Source organism: Panthera leo, chromosome B4 (assembly GCF_018350215.1).
Source record: "Panthera leo isolate Ple1 chromosome B4, P.leo_Ple1_pat1.1, whole genome shotgun sequence".
Taxonomy (NCBI): Eukaryota; Metazoa; Chordata; class Mammalia; order Carnivora; family Felidae; genus Panthera; species Panthera leo.
Window position 1 is genome coordinate 130,218,082 of NC_056685.1, and position 19,431 is coordinate 130,237,512.

The following is a 19,431-nucleotide window of genomic DNA, read 5'->3' on the forward strand; positions in this document are numbered from 1 at the left end:
AGGAGGAGAAGTCACTCTCCAAGTTCATGAGGCCCCTTGGTGGTTGAGTCACCGCCGGGACCCTGTCTCTGATGGAAGGGAGCGCTCCGGTGCCCCATGGAGGTCTGGCACCAAGAAATCCTATCAAGGAAGTTCTCAAAGCCCCAGAGTCAGTGGATTCCTGCGAACGCAGCATCCAAGGGTGGGCACTTCCCCAACTGCAGTGAAGCTATGGGGCGGGGAAGAGGAAGTGTGGGCCCCAGGCCAGACCTAGAGAGCCCAGAGGCGGAGCCTCTTCTAAGTGACAGAAGCAGGGGCGAGGCCTCCCCAGGGCCGTCTCCTGGGACCGCCTGGGACCACAGCAGAGACGCAGGGTGGCTAGAGGCGAGAGAGGTGAACGCGGCCTGGGCCTGCCTGGGTGAGAGACCCTTGCCACTCACGCCCCGGGAACACTGGCGGCCATGGCCGTGGCCCAGCAGCTGCGGGCTGAGAGGTGAGTGCAGGGGCAGAGCCCTCCCCGGGCCTCCTCGCTGTTCCTCGCAGGCCTTGGGGGACAGAGGCGGACCCTCCTGCAGCCCTTTATTACCAAGGTCAAAAGTTAGGAGGCTGAAACTGAGTCAGAACCCAAGTGCTCGGCCACGCAGATTCTTAGAAGTGTTTTTCAAGGAACCTTCCAGTTTTTGCTCACTTCCCTCAGGCGCAGATGAAGACGCCGAGGCCCAGAGAGGGGAAGTGACTTTCCCAGGGTCACACAGGAGTGTCGCATCTGGACAGGATCAGGTGTCCTGGGGCCCAGGCCGGGCTCACTGCTTTGCATGGCTTTTCATCTTCTGTTCAAACAGAATCACAGAATCTGGCTTCTTCCTCTTTACCCAGGGCCTGGCTCAAATGCCAGAAGCCTTCTCTGACAGCCCCCTCGTTGCTCTCGGACCGCCGGCCTGGTTTCCTTTTTCCGCACGGTCCTTAAACTGCTTGCAGGACATTCTACACTCACTCATTTGCTTCTGTCTCCCTGGCATCCCCATTAGAAGCAGGCTCCGTGACAGTATTTGTCCCCTGGTCACTGCCCTATCCCCAGCATGTACCACCTTTGAGCTGGAGAATGTCCCGGGATCCTTCGGGTCCGGGTGCTGTCATTGCACAGATGAGAAAAGGTGAGGACTAAGGAGGATAAAGTACTTACTCAGGGTCACATGGAGCCCGGCCTCATCAGGGCTTAGCTTCATCTCTCAGCAAGCCTGTGCTCTGAGCTGTGGGGGACCCGAGGACACAGGGCGTGGCTCCTGCCCTCGATGGGAGCAGCAGGTGACATCAGAAAAAAAGCACGCTGGGTGGCGGTGATGGGGCGGGCTTATTTGGGGTCCAAGCGGGCAGCAAAGGGTCCACGGCGGCGTCTGGGGTTACAGGTGGAATTTCCAAAGGCTGAAGGTCAGAAGAAAGCTTGTCTGTGTGTGCGCTGAAGGAGGGGTCGCAGAAGCAAGGGCTTGGAGGGTGGTGCAAGGGCTGGGTTTTCCCACCGGATTCCAGATTCTTCCTCCACGGCTCTCACTGGAGAGGAAGCTGAACACACAGGAAGTGGCTGTAGCGTGAAGCTCGTGGCACTTCCTGTTTCTTGGGGTACGTGTGTCAGAAGACAGGACGCCCCCCAAAGAGCTGGTCCCCCCAGACTGTGCTCCCTTCCTCCCATCCTCTGTTTCTGTCCAGCCACCCTTACCCTCCCCAGAGGACGAAGGGGCGCCCGCCTCCCTCCCTTCTCGGGGCCATGGAGCCAGGTCCTGGGCCTCCCTGCCCCTCGGATGCCCTGGACGTGCTGTGCCTGAGGCCAGAGCAGAGGACACGAAGGGAAAGCAAGGGTACAGCCGGGCTTTCTAAGACCTGAGACATCCAAAGTTGGAGAGGACTGCCTTGGGGTAGTGAGATGGGTCCCAACAAACATGTTTTAACCACTTCCTGAGTGCGGGAGCCACAAAACCCGAGCTAGCTGCCCCCTGAAGGTCTGTCCAGGCCTCAGCCCCCTCCCATCCGGGATCCAAAGTGGACTTTTCGCGAACGACACGAGTGCGTATGAACCCGGAGCATCCCCCGGCCCCAGAAGGCCCTGGGTTGACTTCAGCTCTGAGGGGTCCCGGCTGAGGTCTCCAGGGGAGCAGGTTTTCTAAGGTGACTCCCAGTCAGGATCGCTGCTCCCCGCCCCCCAACTCTGCCCTGGTGCACAGCTTCCTGGCTCAGCCCCCTGCACACAGTAGGGTCACTCCCATGCTGACCCCCAGGGCACTTGCTAAAACACAGACACGGGAGCGGCCCTGTGCAGCAGCGAGTAGGGTCCCTGCTTTCGTGGGGACTCTCAGGCTGGGCTCGTCACAGATGAGACCTCCTGACCCTCCAGGGGTCCCCGTTTAACAGAGGGAGGAAGGAGCCCAGGCACAGAGGGGAGTCTTCCCAAGGTCCCCGCTGGCAATGGCCGAGCAGGGACTCGGGGGTCACCTTCCCCCCCGCGCCTTCCCGCTCTGATGCCCATGCTGTCCCAGTGTAACCCCTTCCTCGCCCCCACCGCCCCGCCCCCAGCGCAAGGCACAGGGCCTTCGTGATGGGCCCTGCCTGTCTCCCTCGCTCCGTCTCTCCTTCCTTTCTGCCTCTCGCTGTGCGTTCCAACGGTGCTCAAACTGCCCCCCGCCCCGAAGTTCCTTGAACTTGCCCCCTCCTGCCTGCCTGGAGCCTTTGCACTCAGTTTCCCTTGCCTGTGGTCCTGTAGCTTGCCTGTGGTCTTCGTCTCCCGCTGGCGCAGCCCCACTTCTTCTGGGAAGCCCTCCCTGACTACCCTCGGTCTGCGCGAGCCGAGCCCTCCGACGGGTAGAGCGCCCTGCTCTTCTCTCTGGTGGACGTAAGTCCCATCTTCGAAGTACCTGCTTGCCAAGCTCTCTTGCCTGCTTCCCTGCCGATTCTCGGAGGGACTATAATAATGGCCGGCTCTGTTACAGCTCAAAACACCGAGTGCTTTTCCTTCCCGGCCTCTCTGACCATTGAAATGACATCATCATTCGTTCCGCGTCCAACTCTGGGTCCATGAGACCCAGAAGCCAGAAGCCACGTCCTAACGTGCTTAGGACAGTGTCTGAGCTCCCCTAGGTGCCGACAAGGATGTGCTGTTATTATCGTTGCTGATGCTGTTGTTGTGATTAGTACCTCAGACGGGGAAACTGAGGCTGGGAGGAGGGCTGGGATTTATCGAAGTGCCTGCAGCGAGCTGCGGGGGCAGCAAATGAGGGGCAGGGTGGCGGCGTTTGGGAACAGAATTCTAGAGCCACACCGCTTAGGCTCAAATCCTAGCCTCTCGATTTCCTTGGGCAGGTTCCGTAGCCTCTGTGTGTGCCTCAGTTTCCCTGTCTGTAAAAAGGTGTCAGGAGAGCATCTGGCGCGTAGCACACGCTCAGGAAACAGTTAAGTGTAGTAACTGTTACCCAACCTTCCCGATTCGCTGCCCAGAGCCATTTCTACGCTCTGGTTCCTTCCTGTCCCCCTGCCATTGCATTGCAGATGAATTACCCGTGAAGCACACAGCCTCAAGGGAGAAAGTGGAGGAAGCAGCTTCTCCCAAGGGTGTTGGCCGCGGGGGCGGGGGGGGGGGGAGCATGTGTGGAAAGTGAGTGGGGGGGAGGGGCTGCCAGTGGTCACTGAGCTGCTCAGAGAGTGGTGGGGATTTCCTCTGCCTGCCCATTGTCACCCTGAGTCACCCCCCCCATCCCTGATGGCAGCCACCAGCGTCCCGAGGTAGCCGGAGGTCCCACGCAGCCCAGGCCCCATGGGGACCAGCAGCAGCTGCGACTGGGTGTGCAGACTGAGAAACTGACCTCCTCTGAGGGCGTCGGAAGTGGTCGCCCCGCCCCCACTCCCACCCTGTCTCCCAGCTGCTCTGAACTCTGTGACCCCTGGCTGCTTTCTCTGTCCCCTTGGCTGGCTGTTTTCTCTTCCTCCAACGTCCCTCTCGGCCCCCTCTGCTCACGGTTTGCTCTTCCAGGGGGATCTTTACCGCGAGTCACGGGCACGCGGTTCTTAACCTCTCCCGCTGCAGCAGAGAGAGACCCACGCTCAAGCCCTCTGAGCTCCGGAACCACAGCGGCTCTTGCCAGACCTTGACCTGGGAGCCCAAGAGAGTCCCGCGTTAGCGTGCCCGGAACTGAGTCCAGCAACCCTGCTCCCCTCCCACTCATCCTCGTCAGAATATGGGTGACACGTGGGCATCACTCTTGACCCTGCCCTTTCATTCACCTCTGCATCCAAATAGTCCCCAAACCCTGCTGGCCGTATGCCAGGAATGACTCACGAGTTGGTAGTGTGTCTGTTAGAAATGTATGAGGCTGCTGGGCACAGAGAAACTGAGGGTAGCTTAAACACACAGGGGCTTATTTTTTTTCACATGACAAGACGACCAGAGGTAGGCCACAGCTGCTCGGTGACCCAGCACCAGCATCCCAGAATTCCTTTGGTCTCCTCGGGTCTCTGCCTCATGGATGCAATATGGCTGCTGTGGGTCCCCACGGCACATCTGTGTTTAGGGCAGGCCGAAGGGGAAAGGAGAGGAATCCCTGCCGGCCCGTCCCTTCCTCTGGATCAGGAAAGTGAAAGCTCTCTGAGAGGCCCCTGCCCCAGATTTTCTCTTAGGTCTCATTGGCCAGAAATGGTCCCGTGGCTGGTCTCAGCTGCAAGGGAGGCTGGGAAAATAGGAAGGAGGTTATGAGGTGCGGCTCAGACCAATCATGGTCTGTCACCTTGAGGCCAGGCCCACCGCCACCCTAAAGAATTGGGGCTTGATTAGCAGGAGGAAGCAAGGGACACAGCAATGAGACAGCGTCTGCCGAGGGTCGTGTCTCTGCGACTGTTCTTTCTGCCTGTCCCCGCTGTCTGGCTCTGTCGCCATCGTCTCTCCATTGCACCGAGGCACTGCAGGGCCTCACAGTGGTGCTCTGTCCCTCTGGCCTCTGTCCTTTTCCTCTCCACACAGCTGACTCCACCCACAGAAGCCCCGAGCCCACTCCTCGGGCCTTGAAACCTTCGCATATGCTGTTCCCACTGCCTGGAAGGCCCTCCCCTGGTGGATTCCCCTTCGACCTTCTCTTCAACGACCTTCTGGACCTGGCTCAAACGTCACCTCCTCCCCAGGCTGGGCAGGATGAACCATTCTCCCTGTGGGACACGTGCTGACTTTGTTTACTCCCGTGACCCGGGGCCTAGACCCGGAGGACGTGACTCGATGTGCGGCTCCTGGATGAATAGCGCAGCCACAGAGCAATTTGCTAGACTATGATACGGCTGCTGGCATATGGTCCCCTCGACAAACGGGTTCACTCTCAAGGTCAGGTCCCGGAAGGGGTGTTGACACAGGCGACGGGCCGGCGGGCTGCAGGTGGTAACCAGGCTTTCTTTCCCTCCCGCCTCCCTCAGCGACTTTGAACAGCTTCCCGATGACGTAGCCGTCTCGGCCAACATTGCCGACATCGAGGAGAAGAGGGGCTTCACCAGCTACTTTGTAAGAGAGACCCTGACCTTCGGCCTCTGACCTCTAAACCTCCAACTCTCATCCCTTAACTTCTAGCCCTGGGCTTTGCAACAGGGTGATTTGCCTCCAGGGGACATTTGATAGTAAATGTCTTTTTGTAAGACTAGTTTTTTTTTTTTTTTTCAAGTTTATTTACTTTGAGAGAGAAACATACACAGAGAGAGAGAGAGAGAAGGGGAGAGAAATCACGTGCGCACACGCGAGCAGGGGAGGAGCAGAGAGAAAGAGAGGGACAGAGAGAATCCCAAGCAGGCTCCTCGCTGTCCGCGCAAAGCCGGGGACGGCGCTCGATCCCACAAACCTTGAGATCGTGACCTGAGCCGAAACCCAGAGTCGATCGCTTAACCGACCGAGCCACCCAGGGGCCCCTGGTAGTAAATACCTGGAGACATTTTTGATGATTACCACTTGTGGGGGGGGGGGAGTGTCACCGGCGGGACGGAGCCCAGAGAGGCCTCTCAGCACCCTGGGGTGCACAGCACAGCCCCCCCCCCCAGAGAAGGGTGGCCCCCAGTGTGATACCGAGGTTGAGCAACGCTGCTCTGATCCTAGCACCTTCGAACCCCGCCCCCCCTCCCCCCCAGTCTGGCCCTGGCCGCCCTCCACCCTGGCCTGTGTCCTCTCCAGGTTTTTGTCATCGAGGTGAAGACTAAAGGAGGATCCAAGTATCTCATCTACCGCCGCTACCGCCAGTTCTACGCCTTGCAGAGCAAGCTGGAGGAGCGCTTTGGGCCCGAGAACAAGACCAGCCCGTTCACCTGCAGCCTGCCCACACTTCCGGGTAGGCCCCTGGCTGCGGAGCTGGGAGCCCGGCCCCGCGACACAGCCGCCACCCGCCGCCGATCCCTCCAGCTCCATTTAGCCCCCACGCAAACCCTTCAGTCCGAGGCCCCTCCCGGCAGTCGCGGGCTGCCCCCTCCGGCCTCACGGCCCTCGCCCTCCTGTGCTCCGATGACTTCGCGGCCACCCTGTTTCAGCCATCCCCGCCTTGTCCATCCCACGGACTCGCGAGCGCCCCCTCTCGCCCGGTCCGAGAGCTGCCCTCTGACCGCAGGCCCCTTCTGGGGCCGGTTTCCCGGAGCTTCCGCTCCCTCCTCCTCCCCTCTCCTCCCGGAGGCCGGAGGCCGTGGGCGCCTCATCGCTGTTTCTGGACAGTCCCCTCCCCCCTCGCCTCCTGGCCTTTCTTCCCGGCTCCGGCTGCGTACCCCGCACCCCGGACAGGCGCAAATCTCCGGCCACGGAGCACCTGCCCTCTTGAGCCCTGCAGGGGTGTAGGGTGCCAGGTGCTGTCCCCCAGGGGCCCCCCGGCTTCTCTCTTCCTCCTTCAGAGCCAGTTCTGCTCACGCCTGGCCCATCACTTCTCTGGGGCTGCCAGGGACAGGGACCCTCCTGCTCCCGCACCCCCCCCCCCCCCCCAGGGTCCAGCACGCTTTGTCCCCCTCTCTGTGTGTGGCTTTCCCCTGACAGCATATCCGTGGCCTCCTGGTACTCTCGCCTTCTCCCAGTTCACTTCCAGCCTCACCCCTGCTCCTCCAGCTCCTTACAGAATCTGTCCCCCCTGCTGCCCCTTGAAAGGTGGGCCTTCTGTGCGGTGCCATCTCCCCTCCAGACACCCTCCCCCGAACCAGGTAATCTGAACTCTGACCTTAACTGCTCCCTTCTTGCTGCTGAGTCCCAGCCGCCTCCCGACCCCAGACCTCAGTCACTGTCCCCCTACTACTAGCTGGACACCAGCTCCTGCCCATCTCACAGGTGGCAGGAGCCAGACATTCACCTTCCGGTGGGAGTTCTTCCGGTAGACGGTTCTACCGGGGGGGGGGGGGGCCGCCTAAGGCGCCTGGAGAGGACATGTGTCTTGGGTCAGCCATCATCTGTTTCCCGATCCCCCTAAACACGCTGCCTTGCTTTTGAGGAAAGACCCCTTCATCTACCCAACAAATATTGATTGATTTGGGCCTCGTTGGCATCTTAGGAGCCCCCTAAAAGTTCAAGAATTTTGATGCCCAAGTCCCACCCCCGGAGCCCCTGATTTAATAATCCCGGGTGAGTCCTATGACAGTGAGATTCTTAAATGCTCCTCGGGTGACTTCGATGTGTAGCCTGGGTTGAGGACCCCTGTGTTAGGTCGTGGGATCCAGTTGAGAACTAAGCAAAGTTCCCCTTCTCTTGGAGCCAGGAATTGTGTGTGTGTGTGTGTGTGTGTGTGTGTGTGTGTAGGAACAGGCAGTAAAGAAACAAGTAAAATATCAGCTGGAAACAGTGCAACCCAGCTGAAAGCAAGCTGAAAGGCGGTGTGGACTGGAGGGGCCTCTTGAGCGCCGCTGAGACAGTGGGGAGGGTTCCTGGTCTCGGGGGGGGGGGGCGGTGCAGCTCGGGGCCCAGAGACCATGTGCTCGGGCCAGGCTCCCAGGACAGCTCTTTGCACTTCCTCAGCTAAAGTGTACATGGGTGTGAAACAGGAGATCGCTGAGATGCGGATTCCTGCCCTCAACGCCTACATGAAGGTAACCGTGGGGCCGTGCCGCCTGGGCACCTGGGAGGGCATCAGGGAGGGCACCTGGGAGGGCATCTGGAAGGGCACCTGGGAGGGCACCTAGGAGGGTATCAGGGAGGGCACATGGGAGGGCATCAGGGAGGGCATCAGGGAGGGCACCTGGGAGGGCATCAGGGAGGGCACCTGGGAGGGCATCTGGGAAGGCACCTGGGAGGGTTTCAGGGAGGGCACCTAGGAGAGCATCCGGAAGGGCACAGAGAGGGAAGTAGCCCATGTACCATCCCTGAGCACAGCTGTGGGGTTGCTTCTCCTGCTCCAATGGCCCCCATCTTCAATCCTTAAAGGCCTGGCCTGGGGGGAGATATAGGTTGTGTTCTCAGAGCTCCAGGGGGTGGGGCAGAGGCAGTGGAGAAGGTACAGGAACCGCACTGTGAATCGACCAATCTGATGTCTGTGCCAAGTGTCCTGATAGCGAGCTGAATAGGATCGAGTGTGTGCCCCCGAGGTACCTGCTGCCCAGTGGGGGACACGGAGAGGTGGGTCACAAAAGCACAGAACCGTGGCCTGTGTAACGGAGGCGTGAGGGACGGGGCCCCAGCTCTCTCACATGACCCCTTTGTATGAACTGGAGAAAGGCCCTCCCTTGCCAAGGCACGGGCTTGTGTTAGCTGCATTCATGAGCCTTGCCGAGGTGCCCTTGGATACTCCCCAACCTTTAAATTGTCTGCATCCCTAGGAGATGGAAGCAAAGAGAAAGAAACATCTTGAAGGCTGAGACCAGGCTGGTTAGGAAAGCCCTTCTACCAATCAGGGCTGTGCAAGAAAGCGGCGGGTTTCCTCATGAGGTAGTGAGCACCCTGTCACTAAAGGCATCCAAGCCACGGCTTGATGGCAACCTTAGGAAACTCCAGAGGGGAGCCCTCCTCCTAGCACAGAGGACCCCTCACAGTCAGTGAGGCCTCCCCCTCCTCTTCTGCTCTCATGGCTGAAGAGCACGGAACTAGGCGTCTTCAGTCTTCGCTCTGACATTGACCGTTTGGGTGATTTAGGCCAAGTAACTCATCCTCTCTGGGCTTGGGTTTCCTCACCTGTGAAATGCGGCGGTGCCTCCAGCTCTCTGGTCTCCTGGGGGAGGAGTGATGTTGGGAGCTTCCAGAATGTGAGAGATCATAACTCCTAGCGGAGTGAGCGGCAGGAGGAGCGCAGAGGAGGTGGGAGGCAGGAGGAGGTGACCCCTGCCCTCTCCAGTGGCTGCAGGAATCCTGGGCTCTGGGCAGAGAAGAGGGAGGGTGGGAAGCCCCTCGGCTGCCGCACCGGAGGCATCTCCCCTCAAGGGGGCGCTGTGACACCTGCTCCCTCAGGGTGGCTGGAGGCTCCTGTCTTCCTGCAGGGTAGGAGAGGGGTGAGCTCTGGGGGGGGAGGGATGAAGCTGTGGAGCTGGGCCTCTTGGTCGCACACCTGGGCTGGAGGGTCCCCTCTCTGCCTATCTCTGTGTGATTTGGTTCCTTAGAGCCCAGGGGCCCATCAGTGCAGGAATCTCTGCTACGGTTCAGGGCCGGGGAGCTCACTACCACTCTTCCCTGCTCATCTCCTTGGACAGTTACTAGAAAAATCCGATTCCTTGTAACTTGCATCGCTGTCTCACCACTGTCCGCGTGGAGAATATGGATCATGTGATAATGACACCTGCCTGGAAGGCTGTGGGGCGCTTTGCCAGGAGGCTCTTGATATACATTTGTAGGGTAGACGAACAGGCTGATTTACCTCCCTCAGTTACTTGTGAGTTGGATGCTATTATCCCTATTTACAGACGGGGGAGTGGAGGCACCGAGAGGTGGAGCCACGCATCGGGTGCCATAGAGCAGCCAGAGAGGAGGGCTGAGATTTGAACTCACGTCTCTGGGACGCCAGGGCTGTGCTTTCGCCCTCCGTGCTACGTTGTGATAGAAGTAACAGCAGCGATGGTCATGTCCAACTTTGATGGGGCTCTTGCTAGATGCCCGGTCGTGTTGTAAGCGTTGTGCACCTGTTCACTTCTTTAATCCTTACACCATCCCCCCACAAGGCAGGTGCTATTAGCATCCACCTTTTATGCATGAGCATATGGAGGCACGCTTGGCCAGGGTCACCCAGCTGGTGAGTGGGACTTGATCCCAGGGGTGGCCTGGCTCAGTGTCTGTACCCTTAAACCCATCTCTGGGCTGCCTCCCAGCCCTCCCCATGTGACAGCTGTGTCCTGTCTACGCTCTGCAGTCCTGGTTCCTCTGGAACCTGGTTCCTGGTTCCTGCTGGCCCCTCCCCATCTTGCTGCCTCAATGGGATTCTCGGGAGGGGGCTGGGTGCCTCTGGAGCCATGGCACCCAAAGCTGACCACAGAGCTCCTGGGGACCTATGCGTTGTCCAGCTTGAGGGGGGGGGGATGACCCTGCCAGATTCTGGGTCCTCTGCGTCCTCACAGCCTTAGGACCTTTGCGTTGTGGCCAGTGTACCCAGCATCAGATGGAGTGAGAGTCCCGACTCCTCGCCTTCCCAGCTCTGCCAACTGGGTCGGGCACTTTGCTTCTCCAAACCTCAGTTTCCCCAACTCTGATATGAGATGAAGTATCAGAAAGCATTTTTTAGGCTGTAATGCCACCAACTGTGGTTGGTTTGGGTCTTTTGAGGCATCCTTCCTCCCACTATCGTCTCATTTTCATCTCGAGGATGGGGGTCGGTGGCAGATGGCTCTGGGGGCCCCAGCTCTGTCGCTTGCCAGGCCAGGGGGCCTTGGGCAGGTCCCCTAACCTCCCTGACACTAACTTTCAGGCTTTTTATGAGACGGGGCGAAGCCATGTGGTGTGGCACTGAGCGCAGTTCCTGGACAGTCACCGCCACGTCATCGTACCTGTCGTCACCATTGTTGTGTCTGGAGGCCTTTAAGGTCTTTCCGAATGAACTGTTCTCAAGCCAGCTGGTCCCCTCCTGATCTCAAGCCCAGGAGTAAAGCTTATGAGATGTTACACGTCTTGGACGAAATGAAATGTGTCCTGTTGCCGTGCTTGGGCAGAGCCAGCGTTAATAGAGGGGGGGCGGGGACCAGTGTGGGGGACGGGGATGGAGCAGATAGGCTGGGATGTCCAGACCTTTCTGCTGACCACCCACCTGTGCTGTCTCCTCTCTCCAACACAGAGCCTCCTCAGCCTTCCCATCTGGGTGCTGATGGACGAGGACGTCCGGATCTTCTTCTACCAGTCATCCTATGACGCGGAGCAGGTACCCCAGGCGCTGCGCAGGCTCCGGCCACGCACCCGGAAAGTGTAAGTGACCAGCCCCTGTGCTCTCTGGGCCAGAGCCCTGGGCCACCTCCTCTTAACCAGGATCTCTGCCCCAGATGCCCCTGCTGCAAAGGTACTTCTTTTCCCTGGAGGAAGAGAAGAACCAGAGATCAGTTCTATCCCTGAACACCCCAGGATGTTCAGGTGGTCAGATGAGCCTGGAAAACCAAGCGCAGGGCCTGGAGGGATAGGAGGCGGGTGCATTTTGATGTGTGTGACAGGGCGGACCGGAGGACAGGGGCTGGACCACTGACAGGGAGAGTTTGGAGCCACAGCGCCCACGGGGGATGCCGCAGGGCTCTGGGTGCCTGGAGAGAGTGGGGAGAGGGAGGGAAAGGAGGAGCTGCTCTCTCTGCAGACCTTCTCAGAGCCTTTCCTGGGATGCCCTGCCCCACCCCCCCCCACGCACTCCGTTGCAGCTCCTGGTGTATCACACTGGTCCCCAGGGGGGCGCTGCTGCTCCCTCTCTGATTCCAAACAGCCCGCTACTCCCTTCCAGCCCCCTCCTCACCAGGAAATAATCATGGAGAATCCAAGCCACTGAAATAAGGCTGGGTTTCGAAAGCCAGGCTTCTGCTGCTGCTAAGAATTCCAGGGACAGGGCTCCTGAGCCCTGGCCTCCCTCCCAGCTCCTCCCTCCCTCCTCAGGCCGGTATCTCTGAGTGTCCTCTTGGTGCCTGGCCATCTCTGCACGCACGCAGGCAGGCATGGTCTCAATGTCACCTGAGCCGCGTGGCCCTCCCCCAGAGCCCTGGAGCAGTGCACCTCTCCAACCCGTTTCCTTGGTTGAAAAATTAGAGGTTGGGGGTGGGGAGTAGTACGAAGAACAGATGTGAAAGCGTTGGTAAGTTAGAGCACTAAGCAAATGTGTGTCTTCCTCCCCACCTCCTTGCTGAGCCTCTGTTTCCTGGCCCGCAAAAGGAGATACAATCCCTCCCCCCAGCGACAGCGGGAACCAGGGAGTGAGTGTGATGGTCAGAGGAGCAATTGTAGCTGCATTTTTGACATCCTCCCCCTCCCCTGCCTTTCCCACCCCTGATGAGGGGCTCCTCTGGGCACAGAAGCAGGGAGCCAGGCCCTGAGAGAACCAGGAGGGCTGACAGGCCTCCCTTCTCTCTCCACAGCAAGAGTGAGTCCCCACCAGGCGCCCTCTTTGACCGCATGGCCGCTCCGAGAGCAGAGGTAACCCCCCCGGCCCCGGGGCCAGGCCTCCCATCTCACCTCTGGGCTCCACCTTCGGCCACTGTGCCCCCACTCTGGGTGCCCTCTGTGTGCCTAGGACGGGGCTGGGTGCTGGGAGCAGGAGGGGATTCGGCCTTAGCCCCGAGGGCGCCCGGCCCAGCTGACAGGAGCTGGTATGGGGAGCATGAGGGGAAGGCGGCCATCCATCATCCATTCAGCAAGCTTTCCTGACCTCCTCCAGACCAGCCCCACCCTGGTCTGGGGTGGGGACTAAAGCCTCAGAAATGACTCACACAAGGCCCTGCCCTCAAGGAGCTCACAGCTCCCTGATGACACACGTGTGGAAACAGTGTGGACTGGGGCCCACACTGGGCGGCCGAGGAAGGTGCTCAACCCCGGGGGTTTGGATGCTTGCCTGTCTGCGCTCATCCCACCAGGTCTGGAGGGAGCACGTTCTGGAGTCAGAGAGACCTGGCTTCTGATCCTGGTTCCTCCATGAACAAATGAGTGGTCTCAGACAAGTCACTTATCCTCCTTGAGCCAGTCTCCTCAACCATTCACTGGGACCCTGAGGCGTGTGGAGCACGGTAGTAGGGATTCACGGAGTGCTCCCTCCGTCCCGCCTTACTCCACTCTTCTCCCAGGCCCTGTTTGACTTCACTGGGAACAGCAAACTGGAGCTGAATTTCAAAGCTGGAGATGTGATCATCCTTCTGAGTCGGATCAATAAAGACTGGCTGGAGGTGAGGTTGGGGGTGAGGCTGGGGATGATGTTGTTTCGGGTCTCCTGGCGGGGGTCAGAGGAGGCAGGGTCAGGGAAGGCCCCAGGGAAGAGATGCCGTCTGAGGGTCACCCGGGAAGTCCGAGCAGCTGGGTGGAGGCAGCCCGAGGAACACCGCCACGGGGAGGCAGGTGTGTGAGCTCAACAAAAGATCCCGGAGACCACACCTGCCTTCGGTTCTGACCCCAAAGGACAGTTGCTCCAGGCCAGTCGGTTGACCTACTGAACCGACGACTGTCTTGGTCTATCGCAGGGTTTCTCCCCGGTGGCGCTGTTGACATTTGGGGCCAGATTGGCGTGGGGCCATCGTGTGCCCTGCAGGGCGTTCCGCCGCATCCTTGGCCTCCGCTCACCAGATGCGGGCAGCACCCCTGCAGATGACAGTCAGATCCCTCCAGACATTTGGCTCGGGGTGGGGGAGGTTGCAAAATCAGCCGCCACTGGGACGCGCTAGTGGGTCGTCTGGGGGAATTGTCCTAACCGTCGTGCGGCAAGAAGAGAGAGTGATACAGAGCGTAAGCTCCGGGGTCGGCCTGCCTGGTGTCCTTTCCTAGTTGTTTTTAACTAGCTTTGCGTCCCTGGGAACGTTGCTCAACCCTGTGGTTTCCTTTTCCGTAAATGGAGAGAGCTGGCAATTTCTTCCTAGCGGTCCTGGGAGGGCCGGCCGAGGCGCAGCTGTTCGGGGCTTGGCCCGCAGAGGGCCTCCGCGTGTGGCATCTGGCCGGTGCCGGGGCTGCTGGGAAAGTGAAATGAGACTCTGACGCCAGAGTCCGTCTTGACTGTTGCTTCGTCCCCGCAGGTGGCATGTGGGGCACCCCCAGGGATGATTGGTGGATGGAGATGGGAGGTCCTGGCCTGCTTCTGGCCATTCCAGTTGGATCCTGCTGCCCTTAAACAAAGTTCCCTTTGGTCGAGGCTCCTGAGGCCGGGGGGCGTCTGAAGGAGATTGTGGAACGGGCCCCGGGGGTTCTCGAGGGGGAGGGGAGGGTCACTGGTGTCCAGGAGCTAGACAGGGGCAAGGACCGTTGGTCTGGCCGACTGGGCAGCTTTGATCTTAGCCCCCGTCCTGGAGCCGTGTCTCGGGACTCAGCGGCTCTTACAGCTGTTGGGCATTGCTGGCCACTCTCCAGACCCAGAAAATGTCTGTTGCCTTCCTGTTTTCTGAAAAGTTCTGTGTGTGAGTATGCTGGCCGACTTCTGGCCTCAGGTCAAGGGGAGGGTCAGGGGAGGAGCGAGGGGGACTACTTGGAGCCTCAGTTTACATGTCTATGAAATGGGATGTGGATGATGTCTCTTCCAAAGGCTTGTCAAGATTAAGAGAACATGTGGCAGTGGCTGGGTCTTGGCCTGGAGCTCAGGAGAGAAACCTGGGCCGGAGAGAGAGTTCTGGAAGTCTGATCTAGAGCAGGCGCTCGGTGCAGGAATGAGCGAAGAGAGCCACACCCCTTGATCTCCCTCCTCTGTTCTGTTTTCCTCCTTAACACCCGTGGCCATTGGCTCAGCGTGGAGCTCACCAAGCTCCCTGCACGTTGACTGTCACCCCCCATTATAATGTGGCTCCCAGAGGGAGGGTAAGCACCCACCGTCCATTCTTTTTTTTTAAGTTTTTTTTAATGTTTATTTATTTCTGAGACAGAGAGAGACAGAGCATGAATGGGGGAGGGGCAGAGAGAGAGGGAGACACAGAATCCGAAGCAGGCTCCAGGTTCTGAGCCATCAGCACAGAGCCCGACGTGGGGCTCGAACTCACTAACCGTGAGACCATGACCTGAGCCAAGTCGGTCGCTCAACCGACGGAGCCACCCAGGCGCCCTGAACCCCTCATCCATCTTGAGTGCCCAGAGTGTGCCACCTGGCTGGTGCTGGTGACGTCTGTGAACCAATGACCGAATTAGGTGAAAGCAGCTTTCCAGATGAAGCGAGATCTTGACTATTGTTCTATTTTGGGACAGAAATAGAAGTCTTCTTGGGGTCAACAGCACGGTGACCTGGGTCACTTATTCTCCTACCTTTGCATATGACCTCGTCTGCATAATCACAAGGGTGCCGGGTGGGGGGAGGGGGCTCGAAGTTGGGCGCTGCTGTCTCCCTTCCCACTGTCAAGGCGGCCCCTTCTTCCCTCCTCAGGGCACCGTACGGGGAGCCACGGGCATCTTCCCACAGTCGTTCGTGAAGATCCTCAAGGACTTCCCGGAGGAAGACGACCCCACCAACTGGCTCCGCTGTTACTACTATGAGGACACCATCAGCACCACCAAGTTCGTGGCCTGTCCACCCTCCCTGCCCCTCCCCACTGCTACCCCAGCCCCCCGCATCGCACTCTGGGCTCTGAGACCTCCCCTCACCCACCTGAAAGCCTCCAGGGGCTCCAGATAAGCCATGACTCGGTAACAGGATGCCAAGACCCAGAGGGGTCCCGCCAGCCTCGTTCCCATGTCCCTCTTCCGGCCTGATGCCCCCTCACCGCTGCCTGTTGTCCCCTTAGGGACATCGCGGTGGAGGAAGACCTCAGCAGCACTCCGCTATTCAAGGACTTGCTGCGGCTCATGAGGTGAGTGGCTGGAGGGGGACGGGGTGGCAGGGGGGGGGCGTCAGAGACCCCGGAGGAGAGAACAGAGGGGCAAACGCAGTGTGTTAAGGTTCATCTGCTTTGCCTTCTTGTTTCGGCCCCAGCCCAGCCCCGCAGGGCAGATGTCAGCTCCCCATGACAGAGCCGAGCGGGGGTCCGCAGAGACGTACGGGGCCTTAGACGAGGTCACACGGCCTGTGAGTGCGGATTTGTGGCTAGAGCCAGCTGGCAAAAGACCTGGGGGCTTGGGGCCTCCGCCAGCAGAGAGGACCACCACCTCCCAAGGTCCAGTGTGTCCACGGACCCTTCTTTTACAGAATGGAAATAACATTGGTCAATTCCCGACCATGAGAGTCATTCCTGTTAATTACATGTATATGTATATATATATATATATATACATATACATATACATATATATGTATATATATACATATACATATACATATGTATACGTATACATATACATACAAATACATATACATATGTATACATATACATATACATATACATATACATATACATATATATATACACATATACATGTAATTAACTTCAGAAATGGCAGGAGGGTATAAAGAAGCAGAATCACCTCGAGCATCGCTCCGCTCATCATTAGGCGCGCATTCAGATGTTTCCAGGGCACATCGCCACCCCCTAAATGTGGCGTTAGCTGGCCACGTGGTGTCATTCTGGGGGTGCGCCAGAATGAATGCAGCCACCCCTCCTCGGCTGTTTATGTTACCCCCGCTTCCTTACGCCCACAAATCATGCTGTGGTTCTTGCGTTTGGTGATCTGCCCGATAGTCCCCTCAGGATGAGTGTGTAGGGGTGGAATTTCGGAATTAAGGTGTTGGCAAGTCTGTTAGGTCTCCCATCCCTTTGTCGTATTCCCCATAGGAAGGTTATATCACGTGAGTTCGAGCCCCGCGTCGGGCTCTGTGCTGACAGCTCGGAGCCTGGAGCCTGCTTCGGGTTGTTCTGTGTCTCCCTCTCTCTCTCTGCCCCTCCCCTGCTCACACTCTGCTGTCTGTCTCTCTCTCAAAACTAAATAAACATTAAAAATATTTTTGTAAAGGTTACATCACTTTTCACTTTCGCCAGCCAGGTCCACCCCACATCAGACAGTCCCAGTCCCTCAAGAGACCTTCCCCCACGGCGGCACACAGCTCTTGGGGGCTTTATGCTCTCTACTGTGTGCCCGGCCAAACCCACCCCTCGGCCTCACGTCGGTTCTTAACTCTTCACATTTATACACAAGGCACTTCAGGCCGTGCCACGAATTTGTGGTGAAAGCCTCTTCTCCCCTGTAGGTCTCAGTGTCCCCATCTGTGCAGTGGGAGGTTGGAGCCCATGATAAGGCCTGTGCCAACCTCTGACCCCTTCGGATTCTTAGATCCTGGCTTTAAACCTCCGTCAGCCTCCTCTCTCTGTCCCTACGCTTCGGCCTAAGGCCGCTGGACCTCTTATTAACTGTGACCATTCCCACCCAGGCAGGAGTTCCAGAGGGAGGACATCGCCCTCAATTACCGGGATGCCGAGGGGGACCTCGTTCGGCTGCTTTCAGATGAGGATGTGGCGCTCATGGTGAGACAGGCCCGAGGTCTCCCCTCCCAGAAGCATCTCTTTTCCTGGAAGCTACATGTCACCCAGAAGGATGACTACAAAGTCTACAACACTGCCCCCTGAGCTGATGGGGACTAAACAAATAATAAATAAATAAATAAACTTTAAAAATAAATACAAGTATCTTTATTTATTTTTGGGAAAGAGAGAGAGAGAGCAAGCAGGGGAGGGGCAGAGAGAGAGAGAGAGAGAGACCCAAGCAAGCTCTGCACTATCAGCACGGAGCCCAACACGGGGCTCGAACCCAGGAACCGCGAGACCATGACCTGAACCAAGATCAAGAGTTGGACGTGTTACCGACTGAGCCACCCAGGGGCCCCTCAAAGTATCTTTCAAGTACATTCCTCAGGAAGAAGACAGCGGATCCTCGAGGGACGGGCTGAGCTGCATGAACACATGATAAGCAAAAGCAGCGGTAAGTATCATGGACTCGTCTTGCATTGACTGAGCCAAGCTGAAACCGTGTTTCCCAGAATGTCCTTCCCCGTGTGGATCCAGACGGTGCGGCCCCTAAGACACGTGGCGCAAGAGATTCAGAAGGGGAGCGCAAAGCAGCAGGAACTTCTTTTTAGTCCAGAGATGCCACTGCAGTTCATGCACACGGGTCCTTCTGTGCTGCTTCACGCTTTGGAAATTCAGAACACAGAAGTCAAAGAGAAGATCCCGGAAGCAGTGAGAGAATATTGCAATGGCCACAAAAGAACAACACTGAAAACGACAGCAGGCTTCTTGGTAACATGCTCAGTGTCAGGTTCTCGATCCCGGGCTGGGTGTGTGTTTAGCTCCCTGCCACAGGGCACCAGTTTCTTTGGGTTCCTGTTTGTCCTTGCTTCTCTCACGGCACATGCATCTTCTGTCTTTGACTGCCCTCATCACTCGACCGGACACAGATACAGCAGCATCATATAGAAGGTTTGACCAGGGGCACCTGGCTCACTCTCTCGGTTGGGCATCCGAATTCGTCAGGTCACAATCTCGCGGTTTGTGAGTTCGAGCCCTGCGTTGGGCTCTGTGCTGACAGCTCAGAGCCTGGAGCCTGCTTCTGATTCTGTGTCTCCCTCTCTCTACCCTTCTTCCTCCCATGCTCTGTCTCTCTCTGTCTCTCAAAAATGAATAAACGTTAAAAAAATTAAAAATAAAACAAATTTAAGGTTTAACCAGCTCCCATGATTGAAGAAGATTAAATCCTCAAGGTAAATCTCTCGTACCCTTTTCCTAGTGGTCCTGCTTCTCTGATGGAATCCTGAGATACACATGCATATAAATTCAAATAAATATTCTCAATATAAGTGAATAATAACTTCTCATTTCCATGGTTAAAAAAGGACAGAATTAAAATACTGGATGATAATAATCATACATGTACTGGGAGAGGTGGAATTAAAACGTTCCAAGGTGCTTACGCTATCCATAACCAGAGTTAAAATTTGTTTAACATTAGGCTTTGCCAAATTAAGCGTGCATGGTAAAATTTCAATGAAAATTATCCAAAGACTAGAAAGAGAACGTATGTATTTCATTTACATCAAAATGAATAAGAAAAAAGGAAATCAATTTAAAAGAGGCAAGAAATGGGGCGCCTGGCCGGCTCAGTCAGGGGATCGTGGGACTCTTGATCTCGGGGTTGTGACTTCAAGCCCCATGTTGGGTGTAGAGATAACTTAAAAAGAAAACCTTAAAAAAAAAAAAGCGAGACAAGAAAGAGGAAAAAAGAGGTAGATTTCAAAAGCCACTTGTCCAAATACATCGTTTTGATACTTGAAACGTGTATGGACTCAATGCACCAATTAAGAGATTGTCAGATTAGAGTTTTTAAAAACTAAGTCCATGTAACTGTCATACACATGAGAGACTCACATAAAATCTAAGGATGTGGAAATGTCGAAAGCAAAAAGTATACAAGAAGATATTCCTGACAACTGCCAAGCCAAA

At 57.2% G+C, this 19,431-nt stretch overlaps 1 protein-coding gene across 2 annotated transcripts; it reads left to right on the top strand.

The window, feature by feature from the left end:
* Window positions 1–202: 202 nt before the first annotated feature.
* Window positions 203–17,592, top strand: NCF4 (neutrophil cytosolic factor 4). Of its 2 annotated transcripts, XM_042947702.1 has the most exons (10): window positions 220–472; window positions 5,419–5,503; window positions 6,161–6,314; window positions 7,967–8,037; window positions 11,196–11,323; window positions 12,466–12,523; window positions 13,168–13,266; window positions 15,432–15,562; window positions 15,790–15,855; window positions 17,367–17,592. In XM_042947702.1, exons 1-10 carry the CDS (start codon window positions 441–443, stop codon window positions 17,560–17,562), a joined length of 1,020 nt encoding a protein of 339 aa, XP_042803636.1. In that variant the 5' UTR covers window positions 220–440; the 3' UTR covers window positions 17,563–17,592. The 2 variants fall into 2 exon arrangements, with proteins under 2 accessions (XP_042803637.1, XP_042803636.1); XM_042947703.1 differs by lacking the exons at window positions 15,432–15,562; window positions 15,790–15,855; window positions 17,367–17,592 and adding an exon at window positions 13,558–14,956 and having other exon boundaries at window positions 203–472.
* Window positions 17,593–19,431: the final 1,839 nt, after the last annotated feature.

Bases quoted from the DNA above. Each gene is read 5' to 3' on its own strand.
- NCF4 (XM_042947702.1), top strand. From the start codon at position 441: ATGGCCGTGGCCCAGCAGCTGCGGGCTGAGAG. The intron at 12,524-13,167 runs GTAACCCCCCCG...CTCTTCTCCCAG, and splicing joins TGGCCGCTCCGAGAGCAGAG to GCCCTGTTTGACTTCACTGG. The intron at 15,856-17,366 runs GTGAGTGGCTGG...ATTCCCACCCAG, and splicing joins GACTTGCTGCGGCTCATGAG to GCAGGAGTTCCAGAGGGAGG.